The sequence below is a fragment of the Micropterus salmoides genome, unplaced genomic scaffold, assembly GCF_014851395.1.
Source record: "Micropterus salmoides isolate LMB-PRFRI ecotype aquatic unplaced genomic scaffold, ASM1485139v1 Ms_hic_scaffold_4, whole genome shotgun sequence".
Classification (NCBI taxonomy): Eukaryota; Metazoa; Chordata; class Actinopteri; order Centrarchiformes; family Centrarchidae; genus Micropterus; species Micropterus salmoides.
In genome coordinates, this window is record NW_024043372.1 from 19,001,030 (window position 1) to 19,022,865 (window position 21,836).

The window sequence follows — 21,836 nt, forward strand, 5'->3', positions numbered from 1 at the left end:
CATGGCATAATTTTGGTCTTTTGCTTGAACAATACATGGTAATATTTAACATTTTTAATGGTAAACAATAGTGCAGTGAATGAATGCTGGTCCCAGAGAGCTTACAGGTACCATCATACCAATATCCAACTTATGACAATGCATCAGAAGTTGGTAGTTACGTTTACAGGTCACACACTTTCCACTGTAGGCCCTGGTGTATGGTGGGGGTTTCACAGAGCAGTGACCAGGTCTGGACAGTCACGCCAGTGGGAGCTAAATTTGGGAGAGAGGTGATCAGGTTCCCTCACTGTGTGCACATGATACTGTCCTAGTTACTTGAGCGATGTCCCTTCTCACACCGTCTCACACACTCAACGAGTCCAGACACACTCAGGGATCCTCGTCATTACAGTACTTAGTCACACTCCGAAGTACAGGACGGTTTTACGACAGGCTCCTTTGGTTGGACTTTAGTGTCTCTTGGCTGGACTGAATATTTGGGCCTGGTGCTGTGGAGTTCCACTCCTGTCTATTGTTTCTTTGTCTCTCGACACCCCTGCTACAGCGCTCGGCGGGAGGAAGAGGCCGCTGACCCGCCATGTTTCTCGCACTAGTAGTGACGCCAGAGCTCAGGGAGTTCCTGGCCAGGGCAAGAGGTGGAGCAGTGCGTTTCATCAAGGTGCGCATTCAAGATGGTGAGTGACACATGACTGAGAGCTGGAGCAGTAATGTGGATGAGTTGGCCCTCGGTAGGACGGGATAAATCATCTATGCTATTAGTGTTTAGTTAGCTATTGGTGCTTTTCATGAGCTTGAAACCCTTTTTCTTAAACTACATGTATATAGACCAATTGTTTAAAATTTGAGGGTCGGGACCCTCGTAAGGTGTAGTGAGATTACTGAATGAGTGGCAAAGATCTGTGTAGGAATTATTAAAACAAAATGATTCTATTTAGTTTTTGCTTCTTCATTACTCTAAAATGTAGTCACATGAATGCGGAAAAGCACTTCTATCCACAGTTTGTGCCTTTCATGTAGAACCAGTATCATTGGAGTCACAGAGCTAGCATCCATTTTATGACAAATAAATTACCAGTGATCTTTGAAAATCCCAGACTGTTTTCTAAGAACGCCTACTTCTAAAACACTTTTCTACTCTATTCTGTTTGCTGCACGCTACAAAAGATGTTTCTGAACCACATTTAGGATGTTGCAACTTTATTTCCTAATGCAGGGAGCCAGAAATCACATATTTCTTTGTTTTGTATAACCCACACCCACAAAAAAACCGTTATTTTGGATGAGAAAAATATATAATAGCCTACAATGTAACATTAGTATAGAGGTAGGCCTATATAACTGATTGTAAATGTTTTACACTTTGTTTCACATAAAAACTGAGCAGGGACATATTTTATTTCAAGCTATTGTCTTTGTTTGTATTCAAGACTTAGGAATCGGGTTTAAAAATCATTACTATTGTGCTTTAAAGTCAATATTGTTCCTTCCAGATGGTTAAAAGTGTCTTTAAAGATTTTGGAAATACATTCAGAACAGCAGTAGGCCTAAGTGTTGCTAAACAACCTTCTGGGTTTTTCAAAGAACAAACAGATGCTTAGCTCTGTGACTTAAGTGTCAGTACAAGTATTTTTCAATTCTCATATTGTTCCATGTGAGTACGATTCTCATTGCCTTTGTTTAATAAGGGGTCACAGACAAAACCAAAAATGTTGGTCAACCAGTATACAGACTTTGTCTAACTTCTAGGAAAAGAGGATTGCATCAGCTGTGTGAGAACAGACGCTCAGCGTGCCAGGTGAGCAGTCTGTGAAAAACAGTCAGTGAGGCAATAGGTTTCGACGTAGCAGATTGTGAAGGTGGACTGACATGTTGATGGGGTGTTTATATCTTGTTTTGGTATCTGACCAGCTGTAATCTGATTCATGACAGATGCATTCTGGGACTTTTGGGGGCTGTCTTTGCAGACTGGGCTATCATATTAAATATTTGGTTTCATATTTGGAGTATTGATGTCAACAGAGACGAGCTTGGTCCTACGGCAAAACTTTACTTCATTACTGAAGCACTGTGGTTTTCCCGGCCATCACTTTGCAATTATGAGCGACATGTGACTTGAGACAGGGTTGCTTGCTGCTGCTGCCCAGTGACACTTGTGTTCGTTCCATTGTCAAAAGGGAAAATTAGTTCATTCTAGCCAGTTTCATCATTGCTGACTTGGTATGCCAATTGGTTTCCTATCAACCAACTGTCCCCTGATAGCATGTCTTGTGACTATATTACTTTGTTTTAAAATTTAAGGTAGGCTATAAAGACTATACACTGCACCCAAAGTGAGTCATTTAAAGACAGTTTAATACTAACATGGACATACATATAATGACAGAGGGACTAAGAGAGAATGGCTGATGGAAAGTATGTGTCTGTGCAGAGCTGGAATGTGTTGTGCCCCAGAATAGCAACATGTCCCGAGAGACAGTCAGGAAATCCCCCTGCACCCCATAAGGACATGAGACTTTAGGTGTATACACAGTATGTTTTGTGTGTTTCATTGGTCAGCTTCATTAGGAGATTTAACCTCATCCTGTCGAGTCAGTCAGAAATGAATCTAGTAACCTTTTTAACCCAGACGTTCGTCTTTGCCTCTTTTCACTACAGAATATGGAGCAACAACATCAACGAGATTTCACGAGATCTTAGCTAAGCGGGTTTACACATTAAGTGGTGAGCAATGAGGCCGTGGTGATTGTTGACGATGGAGCTGAAAGTTGGGGAATATTTTGATAATCAACCAAAAATGACACACTCTCTCAGGTTCTAGCTTACTGTAAATTGAATACTGTAAATTTGGACTGTTGGTCAGACAAAACAAAGAGATTTGAAGGCATTTCCACTATTTTCTGATATTTTATAGACCAAGCAATCTATTAATTGAAAAAATAATTGGCTGTTTAATCAGTAATGGAAATAATTGTTAGTTGCTGTCTCCAAATAAAAAGAGATAAGGGTTGATATCTGTGAAGGTTCTCAGTCATCCATGTCATAATTAAAATCATGGGCAACTGGACTTGGTTGAAGATACTAGAAGACGTTTCGTCCCTCATCCAAGAGACTTCTTCAGTCATGACTGACTGGTAGGGAAACTAAGTTATTTAGCCTCTGTTGGGTCGTTTTCCAAGATCATCGATACCGCTGGTTCATTAGTGGCTCCTGGCTGTTGTATTAAATAAGGGTTGATAACTAGTTATTGTCTTTTTTTGACGAAGTGGTCTAGGTGGTGAGTTTGTATTTGTGTTTACATGCCACCATATTAAAGGGAGGGTAAGTGATTCTGTAGAAGCATTGTTGATATTTGATCTCATCTGCCTCCCTTTAGTGCTCCCTCAGAAGCTCCAACCCCCCAAATTTCAAATCTCATAGGTTTCTTCAGCATTGAAACGCTGTTGCCTATGCCTGGTCATATAACTTTCTTCTCTATTTAAAATCATAAGACCTTTTCCTCTTTGGCTGTTTCTTGGCCATCTCTCCTTCTTCACAGTGTGGAGAGTCCAGCACGTTCTGATGTGCCGTGTATAGAACTCTCTCTACCACTGCTCCTGTGCTTGAGCACTAACACCACCTGTTGCTGATTGGCTGGAACAATGTTGTGTGGCAAGGTCCACACCACTTTATTTGTTTTCTATTTACAGTGCCGGGGCTGTGTAGGAAAACCAGATTTTTTTTCAGAGCACACACAAAACAGAGAGCTAACAAACTGTGAGGAAATATTCCCTGAATTTAACAAAAAGTGTATTGGATTACAATCACTTACTATCCCTATAATATATACTATAGTTATACTGGACGTATAAATATATACTGATCTCAAAATGCAGGGACTTGCTAGGGATCATTTAGGGCTGTGCGATAGTGATCTCATTCTTTACGGCAATATTATTGCGTGGAGACGACGCTTGGTGCAGGGCAGACATTTAAATTCAGAATAAACAAACATGGAGGAAAGTGAAGTTTAGCTTCGTCCCCATACAAAAATATTGCCGTAAAGAATTTGCGACACGAAATTAACTATAGGGCATAATTTTAAATTAAATTTATATTGTCATATCGAACGGCCCTAGGATCATAAAATACTTTAAAAAATCTAATTAAATAATTTAGTGAACAGATATAAAGATGTGATGGAGTAGGGAAAATAGATTTTCTTCTATGCTAAACAGACCAGATTATATTATATATAACGTTAGAGCAATTTCGGCAGTAAACTTGCTTTTTATAATGTCATTGCAATAATTGTTTTACATGTAAATGATTACTGGCTGTGACTGTAGACTATAGTATCTAACCCGTACTGTGTGCGTCAATGTGCTCTGCAAAGGGCATGCTACATATAGGGGGGTATGGTATGTGATGAGAAGTTGTCTGATTTTCAGAGCAGCTGGTGCTTGGGGCCTACAGAGAGCCGGAAAAGAGCTGGGACCAGGATTATGATCACTTTCTGCTTCCTCTTCTGGACGACCAGGAGCCCTGCTACATCCTGTACCGCCTCGACTCCCAGAATGCACAGGGTTACGAGTGGATCTTCATATCGTGGTCACCTGACCAGTCTCCAGTATGTTTTACCACATATTCTTTATTCTGCATCACATACTGACGCTACATACACACATTGCTGTTGGTAGGTGAAAGCCTCAAATTATAAACCTCAAACTTAAAAGAGAATCCACCAATTTAGTATTGCACTTCCATCGAGTTGGGGCAGCAGAGGTGGCAGTAACCTGACTTTTAGTCCCTAGTCCCGTGATATTTTGGAAGACCCAAAAAGTCCTGCACACTGTGGATCACTGTACTCACTTTAGACGTGTTTATTCTCAGACCTTCATAAGGAGAAATTCATACAGCCAGAGAAAAAACACCAGTCTCAGGGACCAGCAGCACCTCCCAGGATCCATCCCAATTAAGGTCAATGAGGCCTTCCAAAATATGCTCTAGTTGGAAGCAGTAATATGTTAACAAATAATGAAAAGCTAAAGTAGATATGTGTCATTCAATAAAATAATTCCATATGCAAGGATGAATCAGATACAAAACCACAGAAAAACAAAGTGCCAAATGATTAACCAAATAGGTACATATCATATACTGGGAAAGATAAAATGTCAAAGTGTGTCCTACAGTGTAACATTGTATTAAACCCACTAAAAAGAAGCTACATTTGATAAAATGTTTTTAAAAAAAACAATAAAAATATTGTCTGTGAAAACGAGAATAATCCAAGTCCGAGATAACTATGATGACATTATCAGGGTTATGATCCAATGTGTTTGTAAGCAATGTAGTAACTCTGCCTTGAATTCAACCTTCACCTGAGCCCAACATGTAGGCTACACCAGCAGTACAGATGTTTTCCCCTCTGTTGGCTGCAGGTGAAACAGAAGATGTTGTATGCTGCCACGCGTGCCACAGTGAAGAAAGAGTTTGGGGGTGGCCATGTAAAATATGAGATGTTCGGCACAGCTGAGGTCAGAAATACTTAAAGTCATTAAAATTCACCCTTACAGATTTGCCTGTTTTGCTGTGATGACATGCTTTAAGAGGTGTATGCCCTGTGCTTCATGTAAAAAGGCCTCTTGTTTTGCTTGCAACATAGGAGGACATCTGTTTGCTGGGCTACCAGCGTCATGTGTCATCTTGCTCCGGTCCTGCCCCCCTCACATTAGCTGAGCAGGAGCTCCAGAGGATCAAAATCACAGAGGTGAGAGGTCAACACGCCCTCAGCAGTGTTGTCATCATAGCTTTTTAAGTGGGCGGGTTCTTTTTTAACACATGTGCCAAATGTAACTTTTTGTTGTGATTGCTTTTTCAGGGCCGGGTCAAACAGGTATGTTGATACATTATTCAATGTATGTGTATATTTAATGTGAGTTCAGATTTGAGGTAGATGGGAAAAGAAACGGAGAGAATATCTGTTGGTTGTAATAAGTGATAATATTAGAAAAATACATTTGTATCTCATTATAGAAAATGTAAAGCTATATTATTCCTTTAAACACTGCTCAGATCTTTGTGTAGAGGCTTGAAAAGATTTGTGTATCTGCTTGCTGCCCCCTGCAGGTGAAAACAGAGATCAGCGTGGAGAGTAAGCACCAGACACTTCAGGGCCTCGCTTTCCCGCTGCAGGAGACAGCCAAAAGGGCCCTACAGCAACTTGCCCAAAAACGCATTAACTACATACAACTGGTGAGCCTGAGGAATTCATAAAATAGGAAGGTTACTGCAGTCTCAAGCTTCCAGCTTTATATAAAAACCATCATCAGGAGAAGTATGGTGTCAGGAGTGTTGATATGTTAGACTTGTGATTTTGTACTTTCAGAGTGCTGCATTCTGTAAACTGTGCATTATTGTTGTGTTGTAGAGGTTGGATGTAGAGAAGGAGACAATCGAGCTGGTCCATTCCAACCCGACAGAAACCCGAGATTTGCCCCACAGAGTTCCCAAAGACACTCCCAGATACCACTTCTTCCTTTACAAACACTCCCACGAAGGAGACTACCTGGAATCTGTTGGTATGTCACATAGTCAAATATTGATTTTCCTTCTCTCATTGTTTCATGTGAGGAATTTTCAAAGGCATGAAAAGGGTGAAAGTATTTAACAAGAAGATTGTAGCTTTACTTTTATGTAGGCCTATACATTTTCCCTTTTTACCCCTTTAATCTTAGGACCTTCCACTGATCTACATCAACATAAAATATTTATTGATAATTCTTCTTCCTCTTTCCCTGTCTTCAGTGTTCATATACTCAATGCCAGGATACAGCTGCAGCATTAAGGAGCGGATGTTGTATTCCAGCTGCAAGAGTCGACTACTGGAGGAGGTGGAGAAAGTTTACCATTTGGAAATTGCTAAAAAGGTAACAGATCGATAAAAAAATCACATAACACAGTGTCATACAGGGTTGTAATGTAGACTGTATAAAAGAAGGGTTGTAGCTACCACTGAGAACACAGAGGTTGTGTTCTTTGTGTTTTTTTCACATGCTGTGGGTGTTTTAAAGGCTCATTTATGTGTTTTTAGACTCAAAACCTGGTGGTGTACAGTTCCAACCTTACGCAACCTCTGTTACATTTTGTCTACATGTGTGCTTATTTAAATTTTTGTATCTACATGCAGTTGGAGATTGATGACGGAGATGAACTAACAGAGGATTTTCTGTATGACGAGGTCCATCCTAAGCAGCACGCCCACAAACAAGCCTTTGCTAAGCCCCGCGGCCCAGCAGGAAAAAGGGGGCACAAGCGCCTCATTAAGGGGACAGGAGGCACCATACAGGACAGCTAGAGGCGGACATATTTCTCCTATAGTTGAGTCTGCAGTGCCAGCCCTTCCCCATTTCCCCAGACCCACTAACACCTCGTCAGGCCCAGAGGGAACGAGCACAGTGATGGATTTTTCCCTGCTGTTTGTGTACTGAAACACTTGCGCTGTATAACAAATATGTCTTTGATGAAAATATGTTGATAAATGATCTTCCCTCCCACAGACAAATGAGGCAAATATATACTGTATATGACATGTCTAAGAAATCATAACAAAGTATGTAAAAGCCAAAAAAAATCATTGATGTTTGTTGATGACTTCCTCCATTTCTGTCTGGGTTTCAACCTGAACAGATGGCCTTGTTATTGTAAAGCTAATCTGTTCTTCTATAAGTAAATCTGCAGTTAACAAACTTGTACTGAATTGTTAATGCATAGGCATACTTGTGCCTACCCTTCAATACAAGTTTTATATCAACAATGTTTGTAAGAAATAAACAATAAGAAAAGAGATACTAAATAAAATCTTGTTTATACCATGGTATTAGACCTTGGAACAAATGTGTGTGTTTTTATTTAGCATGCAAAAATTCATGCATGGAAATACTTGTTATATCTTGTTGATATCTGTAAATATTCTACAAGGCTAGACATGAGATAATAAAATCTCAATTGAAGGGGTTTTTAATTAGACAGATGATATTAGCCTATGATATTTACCATGCTAACAATCTTGTATGCATGCAAATGCTAGCATGCTAACATTTACTAGTCTTGATTCATTTTTGGAACTCCATTAGCTTCCCTAGCAGTGGTTGCTAATCTTTCTGGGGTCCAATGAACAAAAAATACAGCTGAAGCTGAGGGAAATGTCATTAGTTTTGCAGGTATTGGACAAATAATTTGACTATATCAAAGTCTATCAGTAAACATCATTTGGGTACCATGAATGTCTGTACTAACTAACATGGCAATCCATTAAATAGTTGTTAAGATATTTCAGTCTGGACCAAAGAGGAGCTTCAACCAGACTGACTGCCTGTGCAAAATTGTGTTCCAATACACCAAATGTCAAAACATCACCGGAAAAGTGAAAACTTTAACCTACTGGTGACAATACACAAGGAGTTATGGGATGACCAAATGTATTGCAATTCATCCTGAGGGGAACATGAATGTCTGTACCAAATTTCATGGCCATCCCAATGATTGTTGAGACATTTCACTGAAAACCAAAACATCAACCTCATGGTGGTGCTAGAGCAAAACAAGGAAATCTGTAGCATTCTGTACTGATTGCGAATGTGAATGCCTGTGCTAACTTTTATGGCAATCCATCCAATTGGTGTTAAGATATTTCAATCTGGACCAAAGTGGTTCAACCAACCACCATTGCTGTCACTGGAATGGCAGGCAAACTACTAGTAGCCTATAGCAAAAAATATTGTCACATTTGAACCATTATGACCTACAACAAAATATGCATAAATAAGCTTTAGTTTTAATAACCCCAACCCAAGATTTTTAGTCCGCCTGCATGACCACACACACACTGGAGAAACTATTTTACAGATTTTGTCCCTCAAATCAACAAAATAATAGTTAAAATTCCTTAAGTTGACAAAGAATTTCTTTAAATGAGCAGAGCCTTACTCAGCAGTTCTCTCCAGGCCTGTTTGCTCTGCACAAAGGTCTGCTGCTGAATAAGTTTTTCTCTCCCAACGTACAACGGATGGATTTATATTGCGGATTCCAGGCAGTTAGAGCTTTTCTCAGAATCTTCTGGAAACGCCCATTTTCTTCACATCGGAAGAAGACAGCAGTTATTCATTGTTTCCCAAACTTCAGTCCACTTACTAATTCTTAGTAAGTTCAGTGTACACACACCAAAAGTTATTTCTATTCAAGAAATCAGTATGTAAATATGTGGTGTGTGTAGTGTTGATTTGGGGAGTGTGGTGCTGATATACATAATGGAAATGACGGAGATATTCACAGCTGGAAATGATTAAAATAAATGTGTACACAGAGGTGGTGAGACACCTTCAGGAAGGTCTTGAAAAACAAAAGATAAAATATTTTGGAGATTATTTTATTTAATAGGCAGTAGTGTTCCAATGTTGCAGTTTGATTGAAGTTTGCTGGTGGACTTTTCATTGTCTGATACAATAAAATGCTCAGATATATGAATGCGCAGTTTAGAATTAAAACACAGTAAACAATGGCTCGACTTTGTTCATGAATGTATGAGAAATGAAAACAAAAGTAGTGAATTGCTGGTGAATTAGGATACTTGTTATAGGAACAATAATAATATGCTTTTTCTGTTCTGTATCTGCTTTACCAATTGAGAGTGTGTTTTTTTACAAACAAAAGTTATACTACCAAAGTGCAGTACTTGCAGAGAAAGCAGACAGCAACTTATAACTTATTATCAAGATGAATAAAAGCACACATATCCTGGAGAACTCACAACATATAAAGGCCATACAAGCAACAAACCATGAGGGTAAACTGTGTAAAGCTGATTTTAGGAACTTGGCCCACTAATCATATAAAATCAACATTGTTAGAACAAACATCAGTAAAAAAAAACTGCCTTTTTATGCGTCTAGTTGTAGTAACAGCAGAGTGTAAGACAGCAGTGACGCAAATTCAAGAAAGGAGTTTTAAAATTCAAAAATATGAAATAATATTACACTTCGGTCCAATGCATATGTTTTAAAACCAAGCATTCAATCATTAGATCTTTTCTAAATGTTTGACATTAGAGTAATCCCAACGCTTACATCACATGGAGCACACCTGCTGACACAGTACTAGTGGGACGTGCAATTTAATCATTAGTTGGCTTAGTTTAAATACACTGGAGTCTCCACAGATACAATTAACCATGGTGTGCAGAGCCTGATGTTTTTGGCCAACTTGCACCAGTGTGCTATGAGTGCAATGATCTTTTCAAAAGTAGTCACTGAATAATAGGATATCATGCCCAGGTATAAAAGAATATACCTCAATGGGAACACAGAGCTATAGGAGGTTCATACAGGGTGTACTTTTCATCTACAGGTTCTTGGTATTTTCCCCGCCTGCCTCCTACAATGCTCTCCAGTGACCAGATCATCCAGATGGATTATCTTTCATGTCACCAGAGTCAGAGCTGCCTTTTCACATTATGCACGGCAGGAATGGAATAACTAGATAAAGACAACCTTCATTTGGAAATCCTGCCATTGTGTTAGAAGGCCTGGTGTTGTTTTCATGTGCTGCATGTGATTGTTGTAAACAGAGTTTGGTCAGGTTTAGTGAAAGAGATCGGTGGCTTTGTGTTTTTATAATTTGCCTAATAAAATAAAATGATTTTTAACCAAAATAACTGTGGTGTTCTTTTTTCTTTCTAAACTAAAAAGAAAAACGCAGGCTATTTGTTCAACCGCATCCAGCAGGGATAGATAAAGTCCACAAGACTTCTTAGAAAAAAAAACTCATTTCAGGATTTCTTGGAAAAGGTTGAGATTCAACTTCGGGATCAGCAGACGCTCGTGGATATGGCTGTGATTATGATACCGCGTAGTTTCACGTGTTGCTTTGTTCCCAATCTCCCGTGTGTGTGAGAGGGATGGCTCAGACTATTGTTGGAATACATATTTTTTCAAACGTTTGCCCTGAACAAGATGTTCCTCAGATAGCCTATAGGCTATAACATGGTGATAATCCATCATTAGTGGGCCTACTCAACTAACAGCCCTTATTTGGCCTGATTATAACCATTTAAATTAAAATAGCCCATTGAGCTGGAATATAGACAGCTGGGCCTACATTGGAAAAAAATGTCGAGAGATTAATGAGCAGAAATAAAATTTCTATGCTACATTAGTCTAACGTTTCTACCTCAACCTCGGACACAAAGTTGGAAACACATAACAAATTGATCATAATCCAACGACTGGGTTAGAAAGCAGGACAATTCGTGAGACATTTCCTCTGGCCTAACGGTAGCCTAGTGTTAACACATTTTTTAGTTTACCGTCACAATAACAGCTCGCTTTCTCGAGCCTAGGCCTAATTACTCCGACAAACCTCCGAGAAAAGCTCTCGCAGTGTTTTCCACCAGGATCGGGGGAAATCTAGGCAAGGTTTTATTACTGGAAACAGCCTGTGTGCATTCCTATTATCTTTAATGTTGAGGCGGTGAATTCCCAGAATGATGGCTCTGTCGGGGCCGCCCGGCGGGGCGGAGTCAGCCCTGCAATTATTCCTGGAAAGCGGATAGGGAGAAGCTGGCTCGCGATTCCTGGGAGCGAGCGCCGGTTCAGCGAAGGCAGGAGCCGCCGGGTGCAACGGAGGGGAGGCGAGCCACACAACACCGGCCGGAAAAGAAAATGATGGGGCTCCACTCCGGTATCCCGAGAATTAACCGGTAAAACGAACCTCTTTACCCCCGAAAAACGCTGCCAACACCCGAGCCGTCAGCTGTCGCAAAGCTAAACAACCGGCGGCGGTTGGTGCGGCCGGTGTGACGTCAGAGCCGCCGGCGCTGTGAGGAGTTCTCAGAATAGACTTCGAGGAAACGGCAAATTTTAAAAGCCAAGCCTTTAGACGCTGTCCTTCACACATTTGGATGCCATTCTGGCGACAGCACACTCCAAACCCGCTGCTACGGACATTTTTAACGCGTTTTAAATGAATTCTGGTTTTACTGTTTTTGCGTTTTATCCGGTGTTCTCATCCAAACTACAGGACCAGACCCGCGGAGCTCTTCGTCTCTTTATTTCGCGCATAATAAGCTTATTCATATCAACCCGATGTTAAAGCTTTTTCTTTCTCCTAGAGGTGTTTTTTTTATTTCTTTGTCTTTATAGACTCGGTCTTATTTTCTGAAGAAACACTGACGGGTTTTTAGTCCAGAGGATTCGAGAAATAGCATGATTCTTTGTGTACCAGGGTGAGTCGACTTTTCTTTGTTTCTGTGTTTTCTCTGTTTGTGTTAAGAACATAATGTATTTGTAAAATCAGTATAGCCTCTTAATTAGTGTCTTTAAATAAGAGTGTATGTAACCATGTATGTTAGTGTGAAAACCGTCTCTAACTAAAGTCTACCAATTCCAAACGCAATTAATGGCCTGTTGCACTAATTAGGCTATAAACACTAAAAATGTTCATCAGAAATTCATAAATAGTAATAATTATTAGGTACTTTTTATTTAGGTAACCTTTATTTGACGAGGAAGGCCTGTCTGAGATCAAAATGTTCTTTTCAATAGTGTCCTGGCCAAGATTACCATCAATAACAGACAAACAACAAAACACATGATGTAACACAAAATAGAACAATGATTATAAAATTATAAATAAGAAAAAAAACTTCACATCGTCTTATTCTTATTATATAGCAATAAATACTTAACTACAAATAATAGATTATGCATCAAGATGGAAGCCCTGTGTTTTTTATGCCTTCTTAACCATATTTTCCATCTTATTTCCAGTCCTAGAGCTCCTCTGCCCCCTGCTCCGTCCACCGAAGCCCCACGGGGTATGCGGGCAGGAACTGTACCTCCTTCCCCTTGCCTTCAAAGCACCCCGCCGCTATGGGACCCCACAAAGGACCTGCGGGCAATTGCCAGAAACTTCTGCTATCTAGAAAATTCAGGTACAGTAGGCCTACCTAACAAATGAACCTAACAAAAAGGATTCTTGAAAACTGTTCCAGACTGTTTGTAAGGGACTTAGTTAAATTACATTAATTGAACTTACAGGACAGAGAAAAGTACAGCACTGACTGTTCAGTGACTAACATTTAGGAATCTGTTTGTGTAGGATGGTACTGGGGAGCTGTAACTGCGGCTCAGGCCCATGCTGCACTTCAAGAGGCATCTGAAGGAGCTTTTCTGGTACGTGACAGCAGCCACCCTCTGTACATGCTGACCCTCTCGGTCAGGACAGCACGCGGTCCAACCAGTATACGGATCCAGTACAGCGGTGCCCAGTTTTTGCTCGACTCCAGCTCCCCGGCCCGGCCCAGCCTGTCGTCCTTCCCCAATGTGCCCAGCCTGGTGCAACACTACATGGGACCAGAGAGGAAAGCAGTGGAGGGGAAGGTGGAGGAGGAGGCCCCTTCAAAACCCTCTCAGCAGACAATTGAGGAGACATCTGTGGTATTAAAACTGAAGCGGGCCGTGTACAAGCCCCAGGGCCTCCCCTCCTTACAGCACCTCACAAGGCTCATCATTAACAGACACTCTGACTGTCCTGACCAGCTACCACTCCCGAAGCCTCTGCTGCGTTACATACAGGACTATCCCTTCAAGGTATGAGGCAAACCAACAGGCTGAATCTCAGCTGACTTTAAAAGAATAATAACTGTTAAACAGGTCCTTTGTGCCTGGAAAAGGACACTGCTGCTGCAGCAGTGCAGAGGCCAGTCATGAAAGTACTGGACACAGGGTCGTGTTTTTGCTGACGAAATGTGTACAAATTCAGTTATTTGTACAAATTCAGTTATTTGTCAAGGACCGGGTGATGAAGTACCCCCAGAAAAGACATCTTGTGAGCAAAGCTCACTACTGTACTCTACACTAACTTTATGCTGAATGTGGCAATTGTCCATATCCATTGTTCCCTCATCAGTCCTGGATGTATATACTGTTCCTAAGAAGTCCACTGATTCCATTGAGACACCTTTTAAGCCATTTTATTTTTTCTACTTTTTACATGTGTACATTTTTCTATTAAAATAAGCAATTGGCGTTTAACTTGCTTTTGTTTATATTCTTTTTCTCTTGTGTTGCTTAAAATGGCAGTATTACTCACAGGGTAACGAGAAATACTGTCATCATCATTATTAACCACCACATGATGGCTACTCTTGTGACACTTACAAAATATTTTCGCCCTCAATCACCTTTGAAACACAGAGACTTTGTGGCCTTTGAATCATAAGTCTGCGAGAGATGCAGATTGTTTGAGAAAGTAAAGGCAGCATTGTGTGTGTTTTTGCTCAACAATGCATACAGCCAGCATCTGAGTCAGCGAGTGGACAAGCGAAGGGGAGGACCGTTCATCAGCGGATTCACAGAACTACTGAATGCTTCCTGGGAGGAGGGTGAGATTCTGAGAGGGAGGGTTCCAAGAAAAGCCTCTGTAATTACCTTCAGCTTTGAGCCTGTTTTCTGTACCATCTCGCACCCTTTTCTTTTAATGTGGCACAGGAGGTGATCACAAATGTTACCAAATTAAAGGGGAGCAATTACATGAAGTGATTTTAGCCCATGCAAATTGTGAATTTTGGGTGATTAAATCAGTGAGAGCACGTGCTTGGCGGATCAGTGGGGGTAGGGGAACTGAGCTTGAGGCGACCTGGGCTAAAGCCAGCGTAATAGGATCTCAGTTTCTCAATACAGATCCAGCTTGTGGTGCTTGTTTGACTTCTCTTTCTGAAGGATGCAGAATCGCGGCCTAGGAAACAAAAACAAAATGGAGTGTATCAGACTCTGATGTGAACGAACCACAAATCAAGGGTGTATTAAGCTTAATTGTGTAATTAGATTAAGCTTTTGTCAGCGTAGCCGTTTATTTTATATCAAATAGACACTAATGGGCCTAAAGGATCCACATACAACTTTAGCATGAAGTCACAGCAGGTTAAAATTTTTTAATGATGCCCAGGTGACTAACATAAAAGCTGAGAGGTTCTCCAGACAGACCTGCCAGTGATGTCGTGCCGTGTTTCCACATAATGCATCTCTGCCACATTCGCCTCCACCCACTGTCGAATGAGCACGGGGTGTCTGGGGTCCACCTCCAAGTAAACACGACTGTTATTCACCAGGAAGAGAGCACACCATGCATTCAAAATTTAGTTATTGAAAGGACAGGATTATCAGAAGCAACCTTGAGATGAGAGCAGTGGCACACGTCTGGAACTGTATTCACTGTAAGTCTTTTAAAAAGCTAAACTCATTACAGAGGCAACACGATACGTGTGTTTCTCAGAACATGCTGTTCCTGTGACAAGCCGACGCCGTTAGGAATTAAACCCAGGTGGGGTTGTATGTGTGTGTGTGTATACCTTGTGTCGAGCAGCTGGCTTCCTTACCCATGATTTGATAGAATCTGTGGAGCCAGACTCAAAATCTGTCTGATCACTTTTAGGCCATCTTTCCCTCCATCTAAAGCAGCATGGTCTTCAAACCTGGGTATACAGTAGCTATATATCTCTTAAATACATTCATTTATAGTCACACATCACAAGAAAATACATTTCTAAGAACACCTTATGCACAGATGCAAATTCATTTTATGCATTTTGAAAGGTTTGGTGCTTTGTTTATTTTTAACATGCTTTAGTACACAGGTACAATTTTTGTCAAGTACTCTAAAATTATTATTATTATTATTGTTATTATCATCATCATCATCTGAAACCCCCCGTTTATAATTTAGTAACTAAATTATTTACAGCACAGTTTAACACACTATAATGTCTACACAGCCAGTAACTATGTATTTAGTCAAAAACAGAATATGAAGGTTTTAGCACGTAAAATGTCCTTATGCCATAAAAAATGATAATGTAAAAGAAAATAGTATGTTAAATTTGCAGTTTCTACAAAACATAGCTAAAAGATAGCTAGTGAGATAGCCATGGCTAGCCTTGGCTAAAACTAAATTTACTTTCCCTCCATAGCCTTTACCTGTAAATGAAACATTAATATTGATTAACTTACATCTTGGGAATATGTTGTTTGTTATCCAAAATAAAATAAGGTAGTAGCTTAATCCTCTCATGGAGAATAAATGCAGCTACCCTGTAGTGTTTATCAATATAATGTTTTTCTTAATAACTCTTTATCATTTAAGTATGAATAACAGGTATATAAACAGTTAATGAATGCTTGATGACATATTATAATCATATTGGATGAATCGTCTTCCTACATTTTGAAGTGTACCATTACATCATTATCCATTTAAAACAGTACTATCAATATAACTGTTTATACACCAGTTATGGTGTAATTGTTGACAAATCCATTAAACATTTAAACTGCATTATAGTTTATTACAATGTATTATTGCCATTTATTAAGTGTTTATAATGCTTAGAAATGCTAATTAGAGGGGTATTAAATAAAATATAAATTGAGAGTGGCTCAATGTGTTTTAGTCACCTGAAGATTTCAGGTTCCAGTGACGTCATATCCTCTGAGAACAGGTAGGGAGGGTTACTGACCAAAGCTGAAACGGGGCTACAGAGGCTCAACACAGTTTCTGCATCTGACAAAACGCAAAAACTTTTTTTTTATAAGCAGTGTGTTTTTTTTACATGATATTTAATGACTGCAATGAACTGCTTTCACCTACCTCTCATTACATCAATTTGATAAATCTGTAATCTGTCCTGAAGCCCCAACCTTCAAAGAAAAATCCTTTATCAGACTTTATGTGTCACAATAACAATCAGTAAGGACATTTACAACTTGTTTTTATGTGCTATGGGACAATTACCTAAACGCATTCTCTCTTGTTAAATCCACTGCATTCTGGCTTTGATCCACAGCGATGGCTTTAAGCTAATGACAAAGAAACAAACACAGCAATTAAAAACTGTTGTTTACTGTTTGGATACACCTACCTAATGGGAGAAAATCCATTTGTCTATCTTCCTGTATTTGCCTGCGTGAGAAAGTTACGACATTTTTACAACTTTACAATCTGTTTACACTGGAGACATAAAAATAAGCAGACATAGCTAATCTTATGACAGGATAGTAAAAAGCGGGGCTGACAATACGTGCCGTGCTCTGCCATGAAAAGATAATAGCGTAGTCTACTACGAAGCTCTTTTATTAGCCTCACCTGTTGCCAAAACTCATAGTGATGTCTGAAAATTACATTTAGTAATTTACAATTATCCTGATTAGGAGCCTAAACACCAAATATATTCAACTTATAAGGATAGGAAACTGACAAACTACTCACATTTTTTTTAAATGAGACCAGCCAGTGTTTGGTATTGTACTTGATCATAATTGTAATAAATACATTCTCTCTCAACCTACTGATCAGTAAATTTACTAATCACTGCACCTTTTGCATTTACTAACCTGAATTTCCAAACCAAGCTATTGGTTGTCATGTTGCATTGTGGGTAATGTAGGCACCAGGTTTTATAAAGGAAGAACAATGCATGGAATAAACTAGAATTACTGCCCCGCAGTTATAGGTCTCACTCAAGTTGCAGTTTACATCCAGGTCTGTCCAGACTCATATAATCCATGTAGTGAATACGTAGAAGGAATTGAATGAAAAGTATAAAGTGACTGAGACTAAATGGAAGGTATCACTATATTGATGATGCATTATGTATGATGACAGTGTATATAAATTACTGAACTGATTAAAGAAGGATTATCATAGATGTATTGGCTAAACAGGTACACGTGTAGAGAGAGGAATTCTCATATAGCATCACAGCATGTGGTGCTTTTGTTTTCTCCGAAATGAATGAATGAGATGGAGGAAAGCCCGTTCTGTGTGGTTACTGTTTCCTCATTGTGTCGTCCCAGTCAACTTGAATGTGAAATCTGGAATCGCCCAGTTAATTCTTAAATCTATTTAAGAACCTAAAAACCTGTTTTGAGGTCACAATTATCTTTGACCTTTGCATCAAAAGTGTCAGCTCTTCAGTGTCCGACCAGCTGTGAAATCTGCCACAATCTCCCCTCCTGTTCCTGTGAGTTATGGTGCTGAATACTGAACAAAAAGGTTGTTTTTCTAGGTCATTTTGATGTTTAAGTTAAGATTAACTTTTAAAAAATGTATAATCATAATTCATTCTTGCGTTATGGACAAAATTTTGTTTGTCAAGGTCATTTTGAGAAGTGTTTTGTGAGGTCACAGTGACTTTTAGCGTTGATAACGAAATGCTAAGCAGTTCACGTGGACCTTTTTGCCAAATCTGGGCCACAAAGAGATGACATCCCGACAATGTTATAGGAGTGCAATGCTGCATTGGTGGAGTACTCTTAATGTCAGCATTGTGAAATGCTCATAATGGCAATGCTAACACGCTTATAATTAGCAAGTGTCATATTTTCTGTCTTAGCTTGTTAGCATGCTAACTGTAACTAAACACAAGGTACAGCTTAGGCTAATGGGAATGTCTTAAATTTTGTAAGTATTTGGTGCTAAATGAAAATTTATTTCAAGTCATCCTGACGGGAACATGAATGTCGGTGCCAAATTTCATGCTAATGAATCCATTACTTGTTGAGATATTTCACTCAAAGCCACAAATGTCAACCTCATGGTGTTGCTAAATAAAAAGTCAGGAACACCAAACTCATTAAGATAGGGCATTTGTGGACCTTGAATGTCTGCACCAAATTTCACGGTAATCCATCCAATAGCTATTGAGAAATTTCAGCCTGAATCAAAGTGGTGGAAGTGGCTATACAGCCATTTCCTACAATAAACACAAACCTCACCTGAGGCAGACTCTTCAGCAGACTAAGAGAAATGGCACCAGAGCCACATCCCACTTCTAAGCAGGTATACTGGGCGTCTGCACCTACTCCAGTCCCGGGCTTCCTTTTCAGATCAGTGAGCACAAGTTCAACCAACTCCTGCACAAACACAGAGAAAACACTGCTCTGGTTGTGTGTAACGGATCACTGAGGTTTCACTGTACAGTATTTGTGGCCTGGTTTCCTCCTGTCCAACCTCGGTTTCAGGTCTTGGTATGAACACAGGAGGTCTCATCTTCAGCGTCAGATCTCTGAAGTCCCACTCCTCAATCACATACTGCACAGGCATTCTACACAAAACACATACGTTTATGGGTATTATTAGTAAAGAAACATCTGGATACATATTTATACAGGAGGTGTGTGTAGAAACCTTATACCTGGAGAGGCGTCTGGTGCAGAGTTTCCACATCTGCTCTGTTTTTTCTTGGCTGAGAAACTCTGTTAACTTCCCCTCCTCAAGACTTTCAATCTGGATAAAGAAAAAGCATAAATGAACAGGAAGGGATGCTGTTAAATGTCAAGGCGGTTATTCAGACAATATGTCAGACAATATGAGCCACTCACAGTTTTCGCCCCCAGCAGATAAGCAATGATGTAGCGGCTAGAGTGGTCAGGCTCCGTTACACCATTCTCCACAAAGTTTCTCTTCCACAAGTCCAATGCCTGAAGTGCTGTGATCCTGCCTGCAGGTAAGGCTGGAGCACTGCATGTACGCACTGAATGGGAGCCCCAAGTTCCCTAAAAGCATTTGATTTAAGTGAGTTTCTAAATGACGACAAATCTACAACTGAAGTGCACTCCCACTGTGGTTTAACAACTGTGATGTCTACAATTGGCAATTCGCCATCACTAAGGTAGCAAATTTGAAATCCAATTTCATTTCAGACCTCACCGATTGACATACTCTCAAGATACATGTCTCAACAGCAATTCACCAGTTTCCATCACCTCAATCATCTCTTTCCTCCATGTCACGGCACAATGGACGGTCAAGTAATCTGAGTTATGTGAGATTACTAGATATATAGTATCTCACAAAAGTGAGTACAACCCTCACAATTTTGTAAATATTTGATTATATCTTTTCATGACACTACAATGAAGAAATTACACTTTGCTACAATGTAATGTAATGAGTATACAGCTTACATAACAGTGTAAATTTGCTGTCCCCTCAAAATAACACATCACACAGCCATTAATATCTAAACCGCTGGCAACAAAAGTGAGCACACACCTAAGTGAAAATGTCCAAATTGGGCCCAATTAGCCATTTTTCCTCCCCTGTGTCATGTGACTCGTTAGAGTTACAAGGTCTCAGGTGTGAATGGGAAGCAGGTGTGTTAAATTTTGGTGTTTTCGCTCTCACACTCCCTCATACTGGTCACTGGAAATTCAACAAGGCACCTCATGGCAAATAACTCTCTGAGGATCTGAAAAAAAGAATGGTTACTCTACATAAAGATGGCCTAGGCTATAAGAAGATTGCCAAGACCCTGAAACTGAGCTGCAGCACGGTGGCCAAGACCATCCAGCGGCTCAACAGGGCAGGTTCTTGTTGTGTCATTGCTTTAGCGTTGTCACATGTAAAGATATAATCAAATATTTACAAAAATATGAGGGGTGTACTCATTTGTGAGATACTGTACCTACACATTCTAAAGCAATCCAGTACACCACGGCTTGATAGTGAAAGGTGTTTCTAATAATATGCCCTCTGTGTACTGTATGTACATGGATTTCGTCAATGCCAGGAAAACAAACACAAATCTTTAAATATTTTGACTTTTTTCTTTTGTTGTTTGTTTTATAACATTAATAAAATGATTTGTATATTAATAAATAATGAATATAAGTGTTAGCTGCAGCCCTGCAGGTGTATTTTCTGATACACCGCCTCATTAGTAAAAGGGGAACAATAATTGGCTGCCCCACTTTGTTCAAACACATGTGCCCCTCTTTCGGTTTTTCACTTTACCAAACTGCCAAGCCATTTTTATCAAGGTCACGATCTTGGTGATGAAGTGGGGGATTCAGTGGGGTGTGGTAATTTGTGTGTCCCTTCTGAAGGTGAAATTCAATCCTAGCTTTTGTTCAGAAATTATCAGAAATTGTGCTGCCACTGCCATAACCATATATTCAGTGAGACAATTTATTGATAAAGTTCTTTGATCCACTCAAATGTAAATGCACAACAACCAATACATGGCTCACTAAGTAAATAAAACATGATCACTGTTTGTATGTGCTCTCCAGTTGTCTAACTGCTACAAATAATCTACACAGGCCTACAAGCAATCAAAAAAGCAACTAAACAATTTGACCAGTTAGTTACCTTTGGTCCAAAGCATCTGTAGCCCACACGCAGAGATCTTCTCCACATGATTAATCTGAACTACATCACTATTCCAACAGACAGCGTGTGTAACGTTACACCTACGGTCGGTTGTTCTATAAGTAGCCTGCAGTTTCTATGTCTCTTGTTTCTTCTTATATAAACATTAAACAACATTTTCTACAGTAGGGTGGCACGCTACTTGACATTGTTGATAGTATTTCCTGCACATGGCGCATCAAACCTCTTGACGTGACGCAAAACGTCTCCAAATGCGGCACACACTGCGCAGCACGGACGCTGCTGAACAGTGTTGCCTTTAGGCGCTGTCGAATATATGAACCTTTGTGGTTGCGTCACCTGAAAAACACGAACAAAGTGATGATTATCACTGAAAACAGCCAAGTTTTAAAATGTATTTACGCTGAGATAACTGAGATCATGTAAGTCGTGTGATCAGCTGATGGTAATGTATGTGCAACAGCTAGCTAATGTATCAACCACAAACGATCTAAAAGCCACGTTTTAATGTTCTGCAGACGCACCAAAGATGTGAAAACGAAGTTACAACAGCACATTTGGTATTATTAATATGTTGTTTATTAAAAAAGCACACATCCTCAACACTATTTACTTATTACGTATTACTT

The 21,836-nt window shown here is 39.8% G+C and overlaps 3 protein-coding genes across 8 annotated transcripts; 2 read left to right on the forward strand and 1 right to left on the reverse strand.

Annotated features, from left to right (window-relative positions):
- Window positions 1-305: 305 nt before the first annotated feature.
- Window positions 306-7,873, forward strand: LOC119886443 (twinfilin-2). Of its 2 annotated transcripts, XM_038697186.1 has the most exons (9): window positions 308-677; window positions 4,431-4,609; window positions 5,424-5,519; window positions 5,648-5,752; window positions 5,864-5,878; window positions 6,112-6,237; window positions 6,413-6,563; window positions 6,790-6,911; window positions 7,172-7,873. In XM_038697186.1, exons 1-9 carry the CDS (start codon window positions 581-583, stop codon window positions 7,337-7,339), a joined length of 1,059 nt encoding a protein of 352 aa, XP_038553114.1. In that variant the 5' UTR covers window positions 308-580; the 3' UTR covers window positions 7,340-7,873. The 2 variants fall into 2 exon arrangements, with proteins under 2 accessions (XP_038553116.1, XP_038553114.1); XM_038697188.1 differs by lacking the exon at window positions 5,864-5,878 and having other exon boundaries at window positions 306-677.
- A 3,715-nt stretch (window positions 7,874-11,588) lies between these two features.
- Window positions 11,589-14,575, forward strand: LOC119886190 (cytokine-inducible SH2-containing protein-like). Of its 3 annotated transcripts, none has more exons than XM_038696758.1 (3): window positions 11,589-11,737; window positions 12,807-12,970; window positions 13,138-14,575. In XM_038696758.1, the coding sequence occupies exons 1-3, from the start codon at window positions 11,700-11,702 to the stop codon at window positions 13,632-13,634; spliced, it is 699 nt and encodes a 232-aa protein (XP_038552686.1). In that variant the 5' UTR covers window positions 11,589-11,699; the 3' UTR covers window positions 13,635-14,575. The 3 variants fall into 3 exon arrangements, with proteins under 3 accessions (XP_038552686.1, XP_038552687.1, XP_038552685.1); XM_038696759.1 differs by lacking the exon at window positions 11,589-11,737 and adding an exon at window positions 11,752-12,262; XM_038696757.1 differs by lacking the exon at window positions 11,589-11,737 and having other exon boundaries at window positions 12,716-12,970.
- On the reverse strand, window positions 12,515-21,441 carry hemk1 (HemK methyltransferase family member 1). Of its 3 annotated transcripts, none has more exons than XM_038696754.1 (11): window positions 21,187-21,441; window positions 19,416-19,589; window positions 19,229-19,320; window positions 19,045-19,138; window positions 18,810-18,947; window positions 16,828-16,892; window positions 16,684-16,733; window positions 16,491-16,596; window positions 15,416-15,526; window positions 15,024-15,134; window positions 12,515-14,775 (listed from the first exon to the last, which is right to left on the reverse strand). In XM_038696754.1, exons 1-11 carry the CDS (start codon window positions 21,232-21,234, stop codon window positions 14,712-14,714), a joined length of 1,053 nt encoding a protein of 350 aa, XP_038552682.1. In that variant the 5' UTR covers window positions 21,235-21,441; the 3' UTR covers window positions 12,515-14,711. The 3 variants fall into 3 exon arrangements, with proteins under 3 accessions (XP_038552682.1, XP_038552683.1, XP_038552684.1); XM_038696755.1 differs by having other exon boundaries at window positions 15,416-15,511; window positions 21,187-21,440; XM_038696756.1 differs by lacking the exon at window positions 21,187-21,441 and adding an exon at window positions 19,800-19,823.
- Window positions 21,442-21,836: the final 395 nt, after the last annotated feature.

Coding starts and splice junctions, on each gene's coding strand:
- LOC119886443 (XM_038697186.1), top strand. CDS start 581: ATGTTTCTCGCACTAGTAGTGACGCCAGAGCTCAGGGAGTTCCTGGCC. Junction 6,238..6,412: donor GCATTAACTACATACAACTG/GTGAGCCTGAGG, acceptor GTTGTGTTGTAG/AGGTTGGATGTAGAGAAGGA. Junction 6,912..7,171: donor ATTTGGAAATTGCTAAAAAG/GTAACAGATCGA, acceptor ATCTACATGCAG/TTGGAGATTGATGACGGAGA.
- LOC119886190 (XM_038696757.1), top strand. CDS start 12,751: ATGGAAGCCCTGTGTTTTTTATGCCTTCTTAACCATATTTTCCATCTT. Junction 12,971..13,137: donor CTGCTATCTAGAAAATTCAG/GTACAGTAGGCC, acceptor CTGTTTGTGTAG/GATGGTACTGGGGAGCTGTA.
- hemk1 (XM_038696754.1), bottom strand. CDS start 21,234: ATGTGGAGAAGATCTCTGCGTGTGGGCTACAGATGCTTTGGACCAAAG. Junction 15,527..16,490: donor CTGGAACCTGAAATCTTCAG/GTGACTAAAACA, acceptor AGAGATATATAG/CTACTGTATACCCAGGTTTG. Junction 15,135..15,415: donor CAGATTCTATCAAATCATGG/GTAAGGAAGCCA, acceptor GGTGAATAACAG/TCGTGTTTACTTGGAGGTGG.